General features: G+C 35.8%; 1 protein-coding gene across 1 annotated transcript; it reads right to left on the bottom strand.

Annotated features, from left to right (window-relative positions):
- Positions 1-11,583: 11,583 nt before the first annotated feature.
- Positions 11,584-16,578, bottom strand: LOC142983126 (chymotrypsin-like elastase family member 2A). The gene is made up of 8 exons (XM_076129969.1): positions 16,368-16,578; positions 15,339-15,766; positions 14,557-14,730; positions 13,903-14,134; positions 13,432-13,541; positions 12,927-13,094; positions 12,214-12,370; positions 11,584-11,848 (listed from the first exon to the last, which is right to left on the bottom strand). Exons 2-8 carry the CDS (start codon positions 15,615-15,617, stop codon positions 11,628-11,630), a joined length of 1,341 nt encoding a protein of 446 aa, XP_075986084.1. The 5' UTR covers positions 15,618-15,766; positions 16,368-16,578; the 3' UTR covers positions 11,584-11,627.
- Between the last annotated feature and the right edge of the window lie 3,749 nt (positions 16,579-20,327).

Below are 20,327 nucleotides of genomic sequence, written 5' to 3'. Positions count from 1 at the left end.
GGAAGGCTATTGGCTATATATCATCACGCTACGACTAATAAGAGCAGAGTACCAGTAAAAAATGTTACAAAAACGGGGAAAATTTTGACCCATTCTCTCTTATGTGACGCAAGCGAAGTTGCGCGGGTCAGCTAGTTACATAGTTCGTATCTAAATGCCTTCATTTACTCGCTGCAACAATCGTCGACGGTCTCTCACAAACCGCATTGGTTTGCAACGCTTACATACAGTCGTACTAATCTATGTTACATCCCAGAATAATGGTAATCCACGCGGCTCCACCTGTGTTTCAAGTTTTACATCCTGTTTCAGTTTAGTTGAATATTTGTAACTGACTTTTAAATACATGTCAAAATTGTTTTTGTCTGATGGTAACGACGCCTAATAATAACGATGATTAATTAATTAGTTTTTGTTACATAAATATTTACATAGACAGAAAAAGTATAGGTGTAGCCAAACTAAGTACCTAACTGAACACAAGGTGTTTTCAGAGTAGAAAACCCTCTGCTGACTGTCCAATCAATAGAGCGACCAACGCGCCTATATAATATCAGTTTGCTGTCGCAAAAATTTCCAGGTAATTTGGTGGTACTTATAACCTATATTTCAACTTCAACTCTTTAACCATTGCCATTCTTACCATTTGAACAAAATTGATTAAGAAGTTAGCCGTAAAAGCGTAAAACATTTTGACTTTCACTTTCATCATACTGACTAAACCATGCGGGTACAATCGCGTACGCAGTTTTAGCTTCCATTTTAAAAACTACGAACGTTTTTTGTGCTTAATTACGTCTCAATCGGTTCAAATGTTCAGTCATGAACGCGTAACAAACAGTCAGACCCTTTCACTTTGTAATAGACGTATAGTAATACGTAACGGATGAAAACGCTGCCTTGCAGTTACATGCCCGTTTAAATGCAAGCGTGAGTGTGTTTGTTTGAGTAGACAGTAATGTATGTGTGTGTGTGTGTATGTGTTTCGGTTTGTAACTTTTACGACCAACTACTGTTAAGAGGCACAATTTCATGTTTCCTAGGTATGACAACAGAAGACACATAAAATCATGTTAGTGACGCCCGAAGGTATAGGCCGAGGTGTATGGAATACACTCACATTTCGCCATTAACAATAAGACCCTTTTTACGTGCCCTTTGAAGCACGGAGATGTCCAAATACTACGAGGTCACCCTTCTATGGAATGACCGCGCCAACGTTTGCTTAACCTGCAGATCGTTTACCCACCGGTGAGCACAACTGGCAATGGACCTTTTCCTTGCGAACTTTAAACCTATTAACGACAACCACTCTAAACCAATTTTCCGTTACATAGCCTGTAAGCGTGAAGTGTGTCTAAAGAATCACCCACTGAAATACTTCAATAGTTCGCCCGGATCACTGGCCCGGAAGTCTTTGAAGACATTTCACAGCTCAGCTGACCCTCTCTCTTGGTTAAAGATTGAATATAGAATAGTTTCTTGAAACTGCACGTTTGGCGCAGTGGTTTAAGCGGTCACCTCGCCGCAACAACCGTAGTGCCGCGTGTGGTGGGTTCGAATCCTACCCGGGACAAATCATTGTGTGATGAGCACGAGTATTTATTCTGAGCCTGGTTGTCAATTTATCTATATAAGTATGTATTTAGAAATATATAAGTATGTTTATCAGTTATTTGGTTACCATAGTACAAGCTCTGCTTAGTTTGGAACCAAATGACCGTGTGTGAGTTGTCCAACAATATTTATTTATTTATTTATTTTAAAAAATAAGTTATATGCAATGGGAGGTTTTATAAGCCCGGGTTTTGTACCAAATGGAGAATAGTTTTTAGATGGCCTCTGTTGCGCAGTGATTAAGGTAGTCGCCACGCCACTACCAGTCCGTCGCAAAGTTGCGGGTTCGATTCCCACACGGAACAAATGTTTGTGTGATTAACAAATAGTTGTTTTGGGTCTGGTTGTACTTTGTGTCCGTTGTTTGTATGTTTATAGAAGTCCCCGCGACACAAGCACAGTTCTTAGCGCGGGAGTTGTCTTTTTAAATAAATAATGGCGAAACGTGGCTGTATTTCAAACACCTCAACACCTTTGGGTATAACATTCGTGATATTATTTTAATATAGTTCACGTGAACATAGTCGCGGGCAAGACCTAGTAAAGAGGAACTATAGGCATATTAAGGATATTAAGCAGTTACGTAAAAACCAGTACCTAAAACGTTACCTTACAAAACGTTCTTCATGCTCGATGGTTTGGAAATCTTTAAAGTAAATTTCACAGTCACCTGATTCCCGACACAGAGTTACAACAGGTGCACTCGTTCACTCGAACCTTTTCGCTTTGGATATTTGAGAGACGGTCCGATTTTATCTTCCAAATGAGACTGTCGTAGATTTTTCGAAGAATTATTTGTGTTGATAAAAATGACTTGTGGCCTTTTTTTGTATCTCAGTTTAACTTGTACATGTAGTGTGATTCTCTACGTCTACCGACTAACACCGGTTAGCTATTGAGAAATTTCGTATGAAAATCTGAGTAGTAGGCGCCGTAGGAACTATTTTTGCAGCATATTTTAAATGTTAAACTGTTGATACTCGAAAGTTGATGCATCGCGCTATTGATCATCTGGTTTCAAACTAACCAGAGCCTGTACTAAGGTAACCAGACGACTGATAAATTAGAGAGTACAGGCGCAGGATCGACCACTTTACGTGCTCGTCAAGGCACGGAGATCACTTCGGGCAATTATAAGCATTTCTTGACAGAAAAACTCATCAATACATTTTTGATCCAACACAGGAATCGGACACAAGACCTTTATACGGCACTCGCGTACACTACCAACTAGGCCACAAAGACAGTAATCTTGTTTGTAAATAATTTTCAACAAAAATGTTCATAAATTGACTTGTAGTAAGTACTCCAAATATATCTTTGAATAATACAAGTAATATTGATTTCCCTTTACAATAGTAACACATTGTATGTGCGACGAAGGGTCAATGGCTTTATCAAGAAACCCACAAGACTAATATTTGGATAATCCTATCTCGTACCCTATTTAATTTCTTACTAACCGACTCGCATGTGTACATGGTGTTTCAATATCGAATGGACTGTTATTTAATCTGTGTATGGCTTTTAGGACGTCCTGTATGTATGGATGTATACAAGATGTACGGATCTGGAGGAGGCAAGAGAAGTTTGTAAGGATCGTATCAAGTGGCGTTCTTTAGTTTCTGTCTACCTCTTTGAGAAATGAGCGTAACGTTATGAATGTTTTTTTTATATTAAACTAGCTGACCCGCGCAACTTCGCTTGCGTCACATAAGAAAGAATGAAAAAAAAACCCCGTTTTTGTAACATTTTTCGTTGCTACTCCGCTCCTAATGGCCGTAGCGTGATGTTATATAGCCTAAAGCCTTCCTCGATAAATGGACTATCTAACAATGAAAGAATTTTTCAAATCGGACCATTAGTTCCTGAGATTAGCGCGTTCAAATAAACAAACAATCAAACAAACTCTTCAGCTTTATAATATTAGTATAGATAAGCATTTTTTAAAGCACTTTTTTAACTTCAAAATGGTTTAACAATTGACCACTGTGTTCTTATTGTTTGTGGACCAATAGTAATAATTAGATCGATGTAGGCATACAAGAAAGGTACGATTGAAATTGTGTCAGTTTGTTATTATTTTTTATTACTGTCATGTTTTATTATAACTTTTCAGCTTGCATTCGATAACAAAAGCCAAATTTATATTCTATTTTTTAAAAGACAACTCTCGCGCTCACAATTGCTCTTCTATTGCGGAGACTTTTACAAGCATACACGCAATAAAGAAGAAAGCATTTTATACAGTATTTAATTTTCCACACATACTACCACCAAATTACACAACCAAAATAAGTCCTCAAACGTCCCCCTGTACACGACCAGCGTACGACCGGTACATGTCTAGTAACCACGAACATCATTGTACCACACAATGCCTCCAGTCCATTGATCCCTCGCCATTCACTGTAATAGCTCACTTCTACCATATTCATATGGAGCCATATTTGTAGGTGTACTATGAAGTCTACGAGTATATTTTGATGAATCTCAAGATTTTAATAGTCGTACTTTTTTACACACTTACATCCATACAACAACAAATTTAGCTGCCTGTTTGGCGCAGTAGTTAACGTGGTCACCTCACCGCAATAAGCGAAGCGCCGCGTGTGGTGAGTTCGAATCCCACCAGGTACAAATATTTGTGATGAGCTATAGTATTAGTTAGTAATAGTTTATGTAGTAATATTTATATTAGTTAATAGTTCTGAATTTGGTTGTTCATTTATCTCTATAAGTATGTATTTAGATGTATATAAGCTTTGCAAGTTATCTGGTTATCATAAAAAAATCTCTGCTTAGGAATTGGAATCAAATTTAATGACCATGTGTCCAAAATTATATTTTACTTAAATCACGCTTTTTTCCCATAGGAATAGACAGAGATTACACCACGCTACTCTCCTATCTCCTATCCCTACAAAATACACTTGCTTCATACACATCTAAAAAAAAAATTACATACAAGAATTAAAATAATTTTGTTAAACTATTTATTCGTAGTTTCTAATTTATATAACAATAAATAAATATATTTTTAAATCTAAAGCTAAACCACATACTAACCCTAATCAAGCGAAATTTCGCTACACCACTTCAAAATTTTAATGAAACCACTAAACAGTTCTAGTGTAGAGTTACACTAAACCGCTTGTAGTGACCACATAGACGGTAACGAGTGACCACATAGACGGTAACGTCGGTTACCGCGACCACGGCATGGTCGAGTGGAGACCTAATCGACCGGCTATTGTGGTTTACTATCATCGATTTAATTTAGGTTTGTAAGAGAAGAGGGTGAGAAGAATTTTGGCTAATATTTTGGTAGTATTGTAAATTACACAGATCACATCGGTGACAAAGTGGGTGTATTTCATGCATGTAGCCTTTCGGTATAGATAACGTAATATAAGGTACTTTGCCGATTTTTACAAACATACAAATAACGGACACAAAAATGACCAGATCCGATTCAACCATTTGATTCGTGTAAGAATCGAACCCACAACCACCCGACGCTCTTATAGTGGCGTGGCGACTACCTTAATCACTACACCACAGAGAATGTATGTATGCATAGTTTTTTTGTCTATTTCGTTTACTAACCTACCGCCTACCGTTTGTCCACCGCCGACGATATTTAAGCAATGTAAATTTAAAATAATGTGTTTATTATATAGAAGCTATAATCTAGACATAATAATAAAATGTTAATAACTTACCTTACCCTACCTTGTAAAAATTACAATGCCTGAAAAAGGTTACTAAGTTTGCCACTACCCTTAGTAAGCAATAAATGTATTGAATTTGAATTTGAATTTGACGTCACCGAGAACGAGATGACGGCGCCGAAGTAGCGGTACATACATTTTGTTACAAGAAACATAGTCTTGACGTAAATAAGACTAATCAAGGAATAAACGTAAGAAGAATACTCCTCAAGCTATTAAGTAAAGGATGAAGAGATTCGAAACTGGCTGTTACAAGCTTCATTATAGAGCTAGTAATACGAGAGATAGTCGTACAAAGTGCTTACACGAAAATATAGTCGCTAGATGTGCCAGAAAAAAATAGTTTGTTTATAACTCTGCCTGTTTAATTCGTTTGTGTAGACAGAAATGTTTGATTTACACTTTATTGATAAACTAGCTGACCCGCGCGGCTTCGCTCGCGTCACATAAAAGAGAATGAAATAATTTTTCCCTAATGGCCGTAGCGGGATGTTATATAGCATAAAGGCTTCCTCGATAAATGGTATATAAAACAAAAAACAATTCGAACCAGTAGTTCCTGGGACTAGCGCGTTCAAGCAAACAAACAAACTCTTCAGCTTTATAATATTAACTGTATAAAAACAACAACAAACTATACTTTTGCTCTACCCGGGAAATGAACCCGAGAAGTCATGACCATTTTACTTTTGGACGGTTTGAACAACTTTGAAATTAAGTTAACTAGGTTAGAGTTTTTCAAGACTTGGAAATCGAATCTAATATACTACTGTCAACTTCTAACATCAAAATAGCATTCATAAATTAATCACTCATTCTCAATCAGTCGCCATGTTTTACGTGAATAATCTACTTAGATCTCAATCCCTTTTAAGGTATTCATAACAAATCTTATCCGGATATCTATTAGAAGTTGTATAATAATTGTTTGCCCGGCCAATAACCCTGTATTCATTGAGAAATGCGCACCAAATTTTAAGGTAAATAAAATAAGAGGACTTTCTCACTATCCTATTTGGACTCCGGTAGAAGAATTGATTTTATTGGAATCTATTCACATAGTAAAGCGTGTCGAGGCAAAGTTTAAAGAAAACTGGCAAGCAATGCCGCATGTTCACAATTTACATCCACTTTTGACCAAAAAAACTGTATATCATAAACGAGTCAAACTTAGATTATCTATTGAGGTTTGCGAGATAAACATGTGCTCTAAATTTCATAACAAAATCTTAAAAGAAAATTTGGATTATAAACCATGATATTTGAATGTGACAGCAAATTTTATTGAGACTAACCAACTGTGAAGAAGAAGATAATAATCACTCTCTTATTCAATTTTTTCATACGCCATTTGCATGAGGGCCAGTTGTCATCATCATCGACCTCATCCCACATTAAATATGGTCTTTAACCATTATTTTCAATCTGCTGTCTTTTATGTAATGCTTTTATAATGCTTATTTTCGGTCTTCCTCTGGTCACAAGTCTCTAATATTGATCAAAAAATAAAATATAAGAAAAATAAAATATAGGCATTAGTGCTGAGACACATTGGCGCGCTGCTACGGTCAATTTACGTTTTGTTCACGCTTTTTGGGATAGTGAAAATGCTCCCTTATTTCATTGAAGCTAATTTAAAATTGAAAGGTGGCTCCACCCTTCCGCTCCGAACAAAATTATAAATGAAACGATTCACATAATTTTCTGTTGCGAATTCAAGATTATTTTGTAACGGGAGATTGAATTTGTCAACCGTTAGCGTTCAATTGACTTCTTTGATTTATTTGTTGCTACTTGAAGTTTAAAAGGCTTATTGAAATGAATTTTGCTTTGAACTTGAAAATATTTTTGGAACAAATTATTAGGAAATTTTGATAAATTAGTTCTTTATATAGATTGAGGTCATTCGGGTAAGTTTAAATTTAGTTAGATTTTACCGCAGTCAAAGCCCACCCAAACCTTTTTATGTATAAATCACCTCTCAGAAGGCTAGAAATATTGTTTTAACCCAGCATGCTTTGCGGCCGCGTCAAATAACATCTCTTCTAGGATGATTTGAAATACTCACAAGCATGCAATATTTATTTTCGTCTTTAACTTTTAAGTAACCACAATTCAGCCTATTTTACTTTGTGATAGTTTGGGCCCGCGGTTCTTGTCCATATTTCATTAAGATAATCAACATACATAGTATCGCCACTGGCTTCAGTAGAGGTAGAGAGACAAAGGTCAGATAACCTTTTTAAAATTATTTTTTGGGGAAATCTCTTCAGTACCTAGTTATGCTTTTAACCTTCACTATAGACAGAAACAAACTGTCAACAATATCTTCTTTCTATATACATCATACGGTAGTTGTTACTAAAGTATTATAAACTTAATGTGTACTTCTAGACTACGTTCTATATCTCTGTGTACAGGTAAGGAGTTAATGGCTCGAACAGAGACGTTAGGTTTAACTGTATGTGAGGACTCACGTGTATCACACACTTGTTTTACCCATAAATAGAAATAAAATATACATTTATATCGCTATCTTCTGGAAAAATATAGCATTTGGTGGATAGTTAAAATACAAAATTGGTTTACCCAGTAAAAAGTTATGAGGTAACAAACAGAAAAAAAACAGTCGAATAGAGAAGATCCTCCTTTTTTGAAGTCGGTTAAAAAGGATACACACTGTATTTTTCAGTAACACACGAACAAATTCCAAAAAAAATAATCTGGATGTCTCTTTAAAGATTAGAAATCGTTATCTTCATTTTAATGCGACTGTAATATTTTTTTCTGAAACAATAATATTTGATGGTTGTATATAGATAGCATGCAAATAACTGCACAGTCAATAACTAAAAACTTAAAGAACACAACAAAAGAAAAGTAATAAATATTTTTGTATCGGATATTGTCTGGAGCAAGAGCATCTAATTTGAATATTTCTTTATTGACTATTGGCTTGCAATAGCGAGGATAAGTTTGTGTGGAAACAGTTAAAATAATTCAATTTAACTCATTAATGTCCCACTGTTGGACAAAGGTCTTCCTCCCAGTAATTAGGGCAGTGGTTTATCTCGCCAAGCCATTGCGTCGGGAAGTCGTGGATTCGATTCCCATACGGAACAAATATTTGTGCGATCGACTAATAATTGTTTCGGGTCTGGTTGTACTTTGTGTCCGTTGTTTGTATGTTTGTAAAAGTCACCGCAAAAAAGAGCAATTCTTATTGAGGCTACTTTCATAGCCCAAAAGGACGAATAGAGATGACCACCTTAACTACTGCGCCACGGCGGCCGTGAAGTACCATGAAAGTGGTAGAATAGAGACCCAATGTGCGTCATAACATGATTAAAACAGTAATATTTAACACAAAAGATCTTATTCCATTCTATAAAGCACACACTACATAGCAGTCCACCGAAGCAGTGACTAGTTGAACGAATAATCACATATTGGTTTTATATTATAAAGCTTTTTCTCTGATTTCATTCTGGAAAATACATTTTAATATGAAAATGCACATTAAAAGTATTCTTCGTGATAAATTGATTGCGTGAAAATTAACTCTTTTCTGTGCTTGGTTTGAATCAATTAAAATGTACATAAATAAAAATGAATCACTAAAATGTAGGTGAATGCGTAACTTTTAAACAACTGAACTAAATTCGATAAATCTTTTTTTTTCTATGCACTATTATTCGAACCTAAAACCTTACCTCACTTTCAACCCCCAAAACAGTACCATCCCCGTTCATCCCCTTATAAAGTGGCAGACATAAAACTCCCCCATAACGACTGTTCTGTCAAGAGCAAGGAGGCAATTTATATATTTTTTTCCACCCTCCTGTTGTCCTGAGAAAAATTACGATCTACTTTATTAAGAATGAGTAATTTTTGACGAAGATGTGTTGGGACCGTGCGAATTAATATGTGGCGTGTGTTATACTTATGTGACAGTTGAAAATATAGGATTGTATAATCTATTTGTGTATTTTAAACTTCTTATACAAAAGTGAATAAAGGTGGACTTAATGCCAGAAGCATTTTTTACCAGTCTACCTTGGGGTGATGCTGAGAATTAACGAAGTAGGTGTTTAAAAAATAAAGAAAGGAAATTACGTTAAGAACAAGGTTTACATGTAAATAAAAAATTAAGGCGGTTTTAAATTGCGTATTAATTATAATCGGGTTTGTTTTCAAATTAATTGTTTTTGAAATAATTGTAAATAATAAAAGCTTGCTTGCTTGCTGTCAGCTTGTGACCACAGCCAGTAAATTCTGGCTTCTGAACAAAACGTCAAGCTAAAAATATAAAACATTTTTTAGTTTATCTGAGTGAGTCTGTAAAGCTATAAGTAAGATTTAAAACGTAATTGAGTACGAACTAATTAGTATCACGAGGAGCGAAATATAGCTGAAAATCAGTCTTACCGAAGGGTATCGTGTTATAACCCAGGTAACTGGGTTGTGGAGATCCATATACATAGTTACTACAAAAATATACTGCATTTCTTAAAAATGTTGCGTATAACCCGTAATAATTATTTTTAAATAAACATCTGACACATTTCGAACCATAAATCATTAAGTTGAGATGTAGCGGTTGTCCAAATAATTAGATTACAAGCTTACCCTTGAAACTTAATTAAATATTAAGGATAATTGTATTATATTTGAATGTCAAGGAAACATCGGTGTTGTATGCGAAAAGTTCCACTAAAAAGTGAAAACATGCATTCATGAGTATAGGTAATATATCTACAAAATATGTAGAAAGAAAAATAAGGAGGTAGTAGGTAGGTTCCCATTAATTTAAAACGTCGCGAGTCTAGATACTTAAGAAGTAACGTACCTAAAAGAAAATTGAAGAATTCAGTTCCGAAAATATAATTCAAGAATTTGTGTTAAATTAGGTAATAATTAAACTAGGTAGGCATAGTTTCAGATGTTCGATTATTTGTAGGTAACGTCTTTACGTTGGAAATATACCAATATGAGATAATACATAAGCATAGAAGAAATATTATTCCAGATAATATTCTGTTTATTTACCATCATTATAATTTCAAATAATAAACGCCTGCTGAAATTGTAATAGCAAATTGTACGATCGCGAGAGTCATTATGGTCTAATCAAAAGGGTACAGCTTGTGTTTATTAATTTTAATGTAATTGTTATGCATCCAAATATTTACGTTAATGTTTATAACTGTATAATAAGACCTATATTTGATATTAGTTTCAGAGGTCAAAGTTAATAATCTTATGCAACATTTTAGGTTATGACACCTTAAACTACGATTTGAAGTGGCATACCTGTATAATAATTATAATTATAATATATTAATATACTAAGGATTTCAAATAGTTTAATCAATGTAATTCACAGAGCTAATTAGGCACCTGACACAAAATAATAGCAATATCCTTCTAGTGCATATTGCTATTTACATTTTATCAGGCGTTTTCTTCTACAAGTTAATGTTTTTGTGGTTTTCTTGTTCATTTTCGACTCTTTTACATTATTTATGAGTTACGAATGGCAAAAAAGTAATTTTCACGTTTAATAAAACATAAAACGTCGTAATACAAACTTGTAACATTTTTCAAAAAGCCCTCAGATTGTTAAGTAAACGACTCTGCCCGTCCCCATTTAGACGATTCTTGAAGAATAATGGTGTTACATTAAAACTTGAACAAGAATATATTGGCGCGCCCTTTTTTCTTTTTAAAAGCTTGTTAAGAAGCGACATCTGTTGTTTGAAATGATAAACTGTAAACAAAGTAGGTTTGTTTACAGTTGCTCTGATAATTTAATAAGGGGCTGTTTTATATTTGTTGTGGTTATTATTTTAACGAGAATATGATGGATTGGTGAGCTTTCAAGATAAATCTAGGGAACATTGTTTGTGTTGAAACTGTGGTTGCAGCGTAATGTATTTTGTAAGTTTTCTTTTATTTATGCCAGAATACTATGTATGATTGTGTTAGATAATGCTACTCATGATGTCTGGCGTTTGATTACCAAGTCAAGAAAACTACTATTTGGATCATTCAATTCATGTTGGTATTTCATATCCTCAGTAGTAGCATGGACTTTTCTTAATTTACTACTAGTCTGATAAATAATGTCACCTAGGACTTATAACGAACAAAATGTAGGTATAATGCATACGACTCCTCTTATATCTTAAATTCGAAATACTAGGCGTAAAACAAAAAAAAAACAAAGTCATTTTGAAAAATATGTATTAAAATGCATTTAATTGGGTTAGAAATCTATTCTTTCAAATACCCCATAACCCAGTCCCTATATTTCGCAACGTCTGTAAACAATGCATACTGGTTGGGGTCACAGATGGGCGCGTCATTCCTTCTTAAGGTCATTGACACGATACCATGGACGTGCCAGGTGCCTGATTTGTGAGTACTGTCTCCAGCTACATCAGGCACGAAGATTAGGAAGCCACCGCCGCTGTCACCATTGCAGACTGATGTTCCTGAAATGTGATAGAAAGGATAAAGTACTGCTGTAATACTTATACAAAATAACATTTAGTTAACAAATCTACACATTTAAATGCCTCTTTTACTATCATTCAGTTTCAGGCAAGAGATAAAATTCTAGTGTATTTTATTTTTCAGAAAGTTAAGGTCTGCGTGTCTTTAGCTCCAATGCTTTACGTAAACGCAAGCATTAAGGTAGACATATCAAATATGTTTGCTTGACAAGATATTTATACACTGTTCGCATAGTATTTTTGTAAGTCATGGTAGAATAATATACAGTATATAAGATAAGAAGTATAGAAACTCTCTTTAAATGCTTAACATTTTTGCCTCAAGAAACAATTTCTTCACTCACCATTAGTATATCCAGCACAAAATTTATATGAATTCAACGTCTTCTGGAAGAACACTGGGTTGCTCTTAAGACACGTTGCTTCTGAGATCTTGGGTAGAGTGACTTGTTGCAGTGTGGTTGACAGCTCGTCCTTATTGTCTAAACCCCAGCCCGCTACCTGAACACGAAGAAAAACATTGAAAAGTTAAAGTGTGTCTCCTTGTAGAAAGAGAGAGTCTCTAAGTCTGCTAATTATTTCTATACTTACATGTATACGAAGCAATGGTAGCGGCGTGGCGACCTAAACCACTACTTACGCCATCACCAAGGTGTGCGTGGAGCCGAAGCCAACTCGTAGAAGCCCTACGACTGTATTAAGTCAGGTTTTTTGGATCTTTTTTTTTTCGGCCGGAGAAATCCCTTCGAATGCCTAACTTTCTTAGGGGAGAAATGTTGGGGTATGTGGTGTATTTTCCACTATAAACCACCCTAGTAGCCAACCATTTGGCGCGTAAATAGAAAGGCTCTGGGACCTAAAAAACTCTCCAATGCCCTCCACCTGCACCTCATTGAGGCTCCATACTAGAATCCCATGGGCCTCTCTTCTAATTCTACAAGCTAATTGATAGTTGGTGACAATTTTGGCTACTAAAATTGCCACTAATTCGGGTTTTTTCGACCTATGGCAAAACTCATTGGTTCTTCAGACTAATATACATAGATTAATAACTTACAGTCCCAAAAACCTCTCCTCCAGGAAGTTTTTTGTAAGAGTTGGTGTCCCACAGACAGGCAGGTTGAACATAATCATCAAAGACTACTTCAGATTTCAGCTTCAGTAGTGCGATATCATTGTTTAAGTTCTTCGCGTTGTATCTTGGGTGGATTATTACTTGGAACACCTGAAAATATTCAGAAAATTTGAAAAAATCATTGCCTTCTGGGTACTATAAAGTTATTTTGGGTTTTTCATAACTCTATTGATTGATATGGATAACTGTATTGATTGATGTATTTAGGTTAATGGTTTAGGTCGCCACGCTGCTATCACTGGATCGGGAGGTAGTAGGTTCCATTCCCACACCGAACAATATATTTGTGCCATTTACCAATAGTTGTTTCGGGTCAGGTTGTACTTTGTGTCCGTTATTTGTATGTTTGTACAAGTCCCCGCAACACAACAGCATTTTTTAGTGCGGAAGAAGTCTTTTTAAAATAAATTATTAATTGAAACTTTACCTCTCTTTCTTGTGGTGCAATATCTCCTCCGATAAGATTGTGTTTACCAAGAACTACGTTTAAACTTTCAGGTAGGACTGGGGCGCCTTGAATTGAAGCACAGTGGGCAGCTATAAGAAAGAAGAACAAATTATAAAATAAATGTTCTCTGAAAATTAATTTGTATCAAAGTATTTCGTCGACATTATCACGCTGCTGATACAGCGTGCGGAGGTCGTGGGTTCGATTCCAACATAAAACAAAATAATATGTTAAGTAATTTTTGTGTTCGTCATTCTTTGATTTAGATCTGTATTTAAGTCAGTTAATTAAATTATTTCTTAGTTAAGTTTTGATCTCGTGTTACGAAATCTCTCTCTCTTCGCTATTCGTCTTATATAGTAGTGGGTTGGTCCTTCTTACATCCCCACTCCGTCCTATCATTAAAATATTATTACAAAATGTCTCCGTTTTTTTTATAAATTGATTTACCTGTAAGAATCAAAGTCTTGGAAAGCAAAGTTCCTCCGCAGATATACTTAAAGTATTTCCCTTCAACCTTGAACAGAGCCACGTGGAACGGCCAGTCTCCTGGCGCAGTAGGCTGTCCATTCACTATCAGTTCTGTATGAACTACTTTACGTCTTCCACAAGAATCGCTAGGCAGAGGACTGCTGATCTCTGCTGTATCTTTATAACCTTGGATAAACGCATCAAAGAAACCCTGGAATCAAGATTCAGCTTTTTTAAAATTATCTGCTTTAATATGTTCATTAGAACGGCGAAGAAAAATATCGATAAGGAATCTTTTTTGGAGTAGTAATTTTAACCGTTCTCAATGAAATTACTTAGGTTTCTCAGTACATTTAGCGGTAGTTTATCTATTCAATAGCTTTTTGTATGAGTTAAAACGCTATTGAATAGATAAACTACCGAGAAATGTTCTCCGAAAGCAGGGGTTAGACAGTCAGCTAGTTGGAGTCCCAAACTCTCATTTAAAAAATAAAGCCCTTTTCTGTTTTTTTTTTGCAGGGTTTGAGTAGTACTCCCCCTCATTACAGGAGGAGACCCTTGCTCAGCAGTAGGACAATAATTACATTTTGCTTAAGAATAACGTGAGTTAAATATAAGTAAGAAGGTACTTACAATTTTAGGTTCCTTACAAATTTCTTCATTGTTCAGTTTAATGCTTGTCACATAAGGTATTGTGCCCGATTCTGGGCCTTTGATGGTAACGCCAAGAGTTGGAGCTGGTTTAAAGAACCTTATTCTGAAGTAACCATCGCTGTCGGGCCATATCCGTGCAACTGATGAGTCAGCCTGAAAAGTTTAACAAACAATTTATCATTTTTAGTAATATTCGTTGCGTAAAAGATGTATTAGTAACAAAATACAAGTCAAGCACTATTTAGACGGTTACTATTACAACCGATGAGAGCAGTAGCAGACATAAATAAATGTGTGGTGTTCGAGGGACTTGATGTCTGCGATTTTATTATCATACTCCGTGTAATCACTCCTATCCAATCTGGGTAAGACTTTTTTAACGGGAAAAATCTTCAGGAACTTTTTACCCAGACTCCAATTTCGTTCCAGAAGTTTCTGACTGGCAGTCGCATTAACTACCAATAGCCCTAAGCACAGCATTATGCCGACTCCACACGTTGGCCCCAATATAGGCCCCAATGCTATCGTCCAATGTGTGGATTTAGAAAATGGCATTGGTCCCAACGTTGGGGCGAGCGTTGGTAGTTGGCCGGCTCGTGCCGGTTTTATCAAAGGAATCTGCGTCAACGCTCGCGATTTGACAGAACAGAACTAGTTTGAAAGCCAACGTATGTACGCTTCACCGGATTTGCAGCCCAACGTTGGTAAAAGCGTTGGGGCCAACGTATGGAGCCAGTGTTAATTAAAGTGGTGAGTATTACCAAAGTAACGGTAGCATCCGAATCAAATGTCATTATAACGTTATAGTGGACACCCATTTCTTCTCCCAAGTTCAATTGATACTGATTTTCTTCTCCTGGTGGTCTATTAGGTTCATAAGAAATTAAAATATTTGAGTTGTCTTCACATGGTCTTGCATGGACTAGACTGTTGCCAACTATGCTTGTTGCTCTCTGTCCATTTACTCTAGCTATGGATAATATAAGGAGAAGCCACATAGCCGCCGGTAAAGCGACTTTAAAAGGGTTGGTACTTTTCATTTTGTAAAATCTTAAATTTAAGCTCCGGTTACAATCTTTTCTTCAGTTCATGTGGAAAGGTACGTTACAAAAATTAACTTTTTTCTTGATGATGACCAGATTTGTAAAGGTCATATGTCATATGTCTTCTTATAAAACTAAAATTGTTTCTGCAAAACAAAGAATTACATTAAACATGACTTTATAAGTCAAATCACATCAAAATACTTCAATACCGTGTCTTTCTAAATGGGCTGGTACAAATCAGTGATGAAAATACTAAATATATTTTTTTGTTATGGGATTGTCATAAATGTATTTAAATTACCTTGTAAAACAGGTGATAAAAAGAAAAACGCAATAATAAATAAGTAAATAAAACTTCACATTTTTCCTCTTAACTTCATACATATAACCAACTAGCTGACCCGCGCAACTTCGCTTGCGTCATTTAAGATAATCATAATTTTCCCCGTTTTTGTAACATTTTTCACTGCTACTCTGCTCCTATTGGTCGTAGCGTGATGATATATAGCCTATAGCCTTCCTCAATAAATGGGCTATTTAACACTGAAAGAATTTTTCAAATCGGACCAGTAATTCCCGAGATTAGCGCGTTCAAACAAACAAACTTTTCAGCTTTATAATATTAAGTATAGATAGTATAGATTTGTATGCATACGACACACATGATAAATTGTTATGATCATTAGATACAAGAGCAAAAAATGTCATGTAGAAATAAAAAATAGTAATAAAATTGTTACTTACCTAACAATATTGTTTAAATATTATAATCTTTATTTCCATTACACATCAATTTCTGATGATAATCAAGACTCGTTTTCTATTTGTTTCCGAGGACTTCTTTTATACAAAAATCCACCCAAAAACTCTTGATTCTTTCACTATCAAAAACTTTAATGCAAACTTAAATTTCTCAAAATTGATTTAAAAGATGTACCAGGACGTCATAACTGCGCGCTGGTATTTCAATACTGGTCAAGTGAGCAATCAGGAGCTGCACTCTGACTATGACAGTCCTACTAATAGAAAAGGATGGCACTATACAGATTGTATAGCGCTGTCTCTTTCTTATGGAAAGATTTAAACGATTTTAGCTCATCAGAGTCCGGTCTTAGGTATTACCTAAGTTATTTCTTTTTCGCTTTGTTGGTGTATGTATGTATCTTGGTATGCTGTTATATAAGTGAATGCTAAGTAGTGACTAAATAAGGTATAACTTTGAATATATAAGGTCAAGGAAAACGTCTTTTCGCATTATAGTATGTATGTAAGTTCATACATACTTGTAATAAAATCCTCTCTCTCAAAGAGAATTTATTACAAGTTCATACATACTATAATGCAAAAAGACTTTCCCTGACCTAATACAATCGGGTCTATCCCACTAGTCCCGTTGAGTTGTCCCGTGACGGGACAACTGGCACCATTTTGTCCCAGTTGTCCCGTGGCGGGACAAGTGACACTGTTTTGGTGCCAGTTGTCCCGTTGCAGAAAAATCACGGGACTAATGGGACTGACGGAAGGGTCAAAACAACTGGTTCCATTGAGTTGTTATGTGACAACAGATACTTGGTACTTTGGTAAGATAGCAGACGTTATACAAACTAGTACGTTTTAACAAAGGTAGATATCTCAAATGGAATATGCACTATACTTGTGTAGATAAATTGTAAAACCAAAGGTATTTAAACCTATATCTTAGTAATAATACTCAAAGTGTACACAGGGATAGTTACCGGATTGTGTCCCATTACATCTTTGTTATACTAAAACTGTCTAAAAGGGTCTATGCGAGTTTGCTTACTATACAAGCCTAAATGGTAAAAAAAAACTTCTTGTGAATTTAAAGTTTACATAGATAAGCGTACAAATCATCATCTGCTAGTACCAAAGTACCAAGTACCTGTTGTCACACAACAATTCAATGGAACCAGTTGTTTTGACCCTTCCGTCTGTCCCATTAGTCCCGTGATTTTTCTGCAACGGGACAACTGGCACCAAAACAGTGTCACTTGTCCCGCCACGGGACAAGTGGGACAAAATAGTGCCAGTTGTCCCGTCACGGGACAACTCAACGGGACTAGTGGGATAGACCCATACAATCGTTTTTATCGCGTTGCATTTATGTGTACAAGCCGCGAGAGTTTCAAATTGTTAGAGGATTTAAGCTGTTTACTTATTTTCAAATCCTAAAAGGCCGTATAACAAAAGTTTTGTTAGCAGTGGTTTCTTCAAACAAAACAAGCAAGCCTTAGCGTGTATTTAAAGCCCAAATTCCATGGTACATGTACACATGCATCTCAATGTCGAGTACGTACAGAATAGGTACGGTTCATGTCGATTGATTGGTCACAAGTGCGATATATCTTCGTGCAGTTGTGTCACTATGGGCTTATACTGGTTTGCTGTCACACCGACGGTAGAACTAACTTTGGTTCAACATAGTAGTAGAAAAGTTTATGTTGTTTTTATATTTACAATGGTTAAGACGGAATTTAAGTTTAAATATTTATATATCTTGTGCCATAAATAGGTAAAAACCGGCCAAGTGCAAGTCGCACTCGCGCACGAAGGGTTCCGTACTATCCGCTGAATTTGAAGTCTACCTGTTACCGTTTTTACTGTAGAGCAAAACAATACGAAAAAATACACGTTTTTTTTTTGGGGACCCCCTTATCATTTTTTTTTAGAATTGTTAGTATTTGTTGTTATAGCGGTAACGGAATTAAACTATTTGTGAAATTTCAGCATTCTAGCTATCACGGTTTATGAGATACAACCTGGAGACAGACAGACAGACAGTAGAGGCTTAGTAATAGACTCCCGTTTTACCCTTTGGGTACGGAACCCTAAAAATTAAGGAACGCCAGTGGCATTATCTGCCCAGGATATCTGTAAAATAAACTTTTGTATCTACTTATATTAAACTAGCTGACGCTCCAAATTTTTTTATGTTTTATTTCTCTCCAGAACAACCTCTCCCGTGTCATAAAGACAATTTTTCAAAAATAAAATTTGTCAAATTGGTTGAGCAGTTCATGAACTTTGCACTTTTTAAAAAAATTATAGTTCAACATGGATCAGGTTTCTTTGTATTGGCTCTTGCATTAAATCACAATATCCAGTTTTACATAAAGTATTTGAGTGACATATTTTAATATTAGTAAATTACTTGTAGAATGCATTTAGAAGGTCAAGCATGTATTTATAATATAAACTAAGATTAAGCCAGACATTTTACGCAGCAACTATTTTATTGGCAGGTATTCTGTGATAATAGTCCCTTTACACATATACTCTTTCGCAGGTTCTTAGGAGCGGATTACGCGCGGGAAAGCAGGCAGGTCTTCGCTCGCGGTTTTCTTCGCGGGCTTGACAGATGAGCGCGGCGCGTGGTCTTTCCTTTCCCCTTACACGCGCGTTCTTTCATGCGCGATAGAGTGTGTAAAGGGGGCTAATGCTATCTCGTTAACCGTTTTACAAAATTTCGTGATCCAGATTTTATCCTCTTATTTTATCACTAGCTGACCCGCGCAACTTCGCTTGCGTCACATTAGAGAGAATGGGTTATAATTTTCCCCGTTTTTGTAACATTTTTTACTGGTACTCTGCTCCTATTGGTCGGTGCGTGATGATATATAGCCTAAAGCCTTTCTCGATAAATGAGCTATCTAAAACCTTAAAGAATTTTTCAAATCGGACCAGTAGTTCCTGAGATTAGCGCGTTCAAACAAACAAACATACAAACTCTTCAGCTTTATAATATTAGTATAGATTTATAATAATATATTAATATATTTTATCATTTGTTACGGTACGGTGTAACAGCCACCCCTATCACACCCTCCGTGACAGCCCTGACGTGACGACACATGCACTATGAATTAGCCAAATCCCATGCAAGTGACATCCTTGATCGCTATGTCGATAATCGATATGTAGTGCAGAGCTTAGCAAGATTGGCGTCTTCGTTCAATATTGAACTTTATACAAACAATTTAAGGTATGTTTTGGTTTAACAAGATGTTACTGTGATAATACTGTGACAAATGTAAACAGGGATGCTTCTATCAAATTGATGGTAAATTTTCGACGAGGATTTGGGAACATACTCGGAAAGAGGTTGCATATTTAGGGCATATTCTACCCCATATATAATAATAAATTTAACCCATTAATGTCCCACTGCTGGGCAAGGGTCTCCTTCCGTAATGGGGGAAGGGTTAGGCCTTGAGTCCACCACGCTGGCCAAGTGCGGGTTGGGGACTTTGCATGCCCTCAATAAATGTGTTAAACAAATTTTAGGCATGCAAGGTTTCCTCACGATGTTTTCCCTCACCGTTGGAGCATGTGATAATTATTTCTAATACACACATAACTTCTAAAAGTCATTGGTGTGTTGCCTCGGGTTCGAACCTGCGACCACTTGCGTGGGAGGTGTTAACTTATACCACTCGGCTATCACTGCTTCACCCCATATAATATGCATACAATAAAAAAGTGGTGGCACTTAAGATACTTCTCTTACAGTATATTAGAAAAATATATGCTGTTGGTTAGCTGTACCTTTAAAAAGTTTTTTAAAACTGTAAAGTAAGGTAAGGTATGTAAAGTTTTCCTTCAGTGTAAAAGTAAGTGATAGGGTAAAAAATAATAATTGTGTCACTATTATAAAAATGTGGACCTAAATGGTTTTTTGTTATA

This window comes from Anticarsia gemmatalis, chromosome 23 (genome assembly GCF_050436995.1).
Source record: "Anticarsia gemmatalis isolate Benzon Research Colony breed Stoneville strain chromosome 23, ilAntGemm2 primary, whole genome shotgun sequence".
Taxonomy (NCBI): Eukaryota; Metazoa; Arthropoda; class Insecta; order Lepidoptera; family Erebidae; genus Anticarsia; species Anticarsia gemmatalis.
The sequence above is the reverse complement of the archived record's forward strand: the minus strand, read 5'-3'. Positions and strand labels throughout refer to the sequence as shown.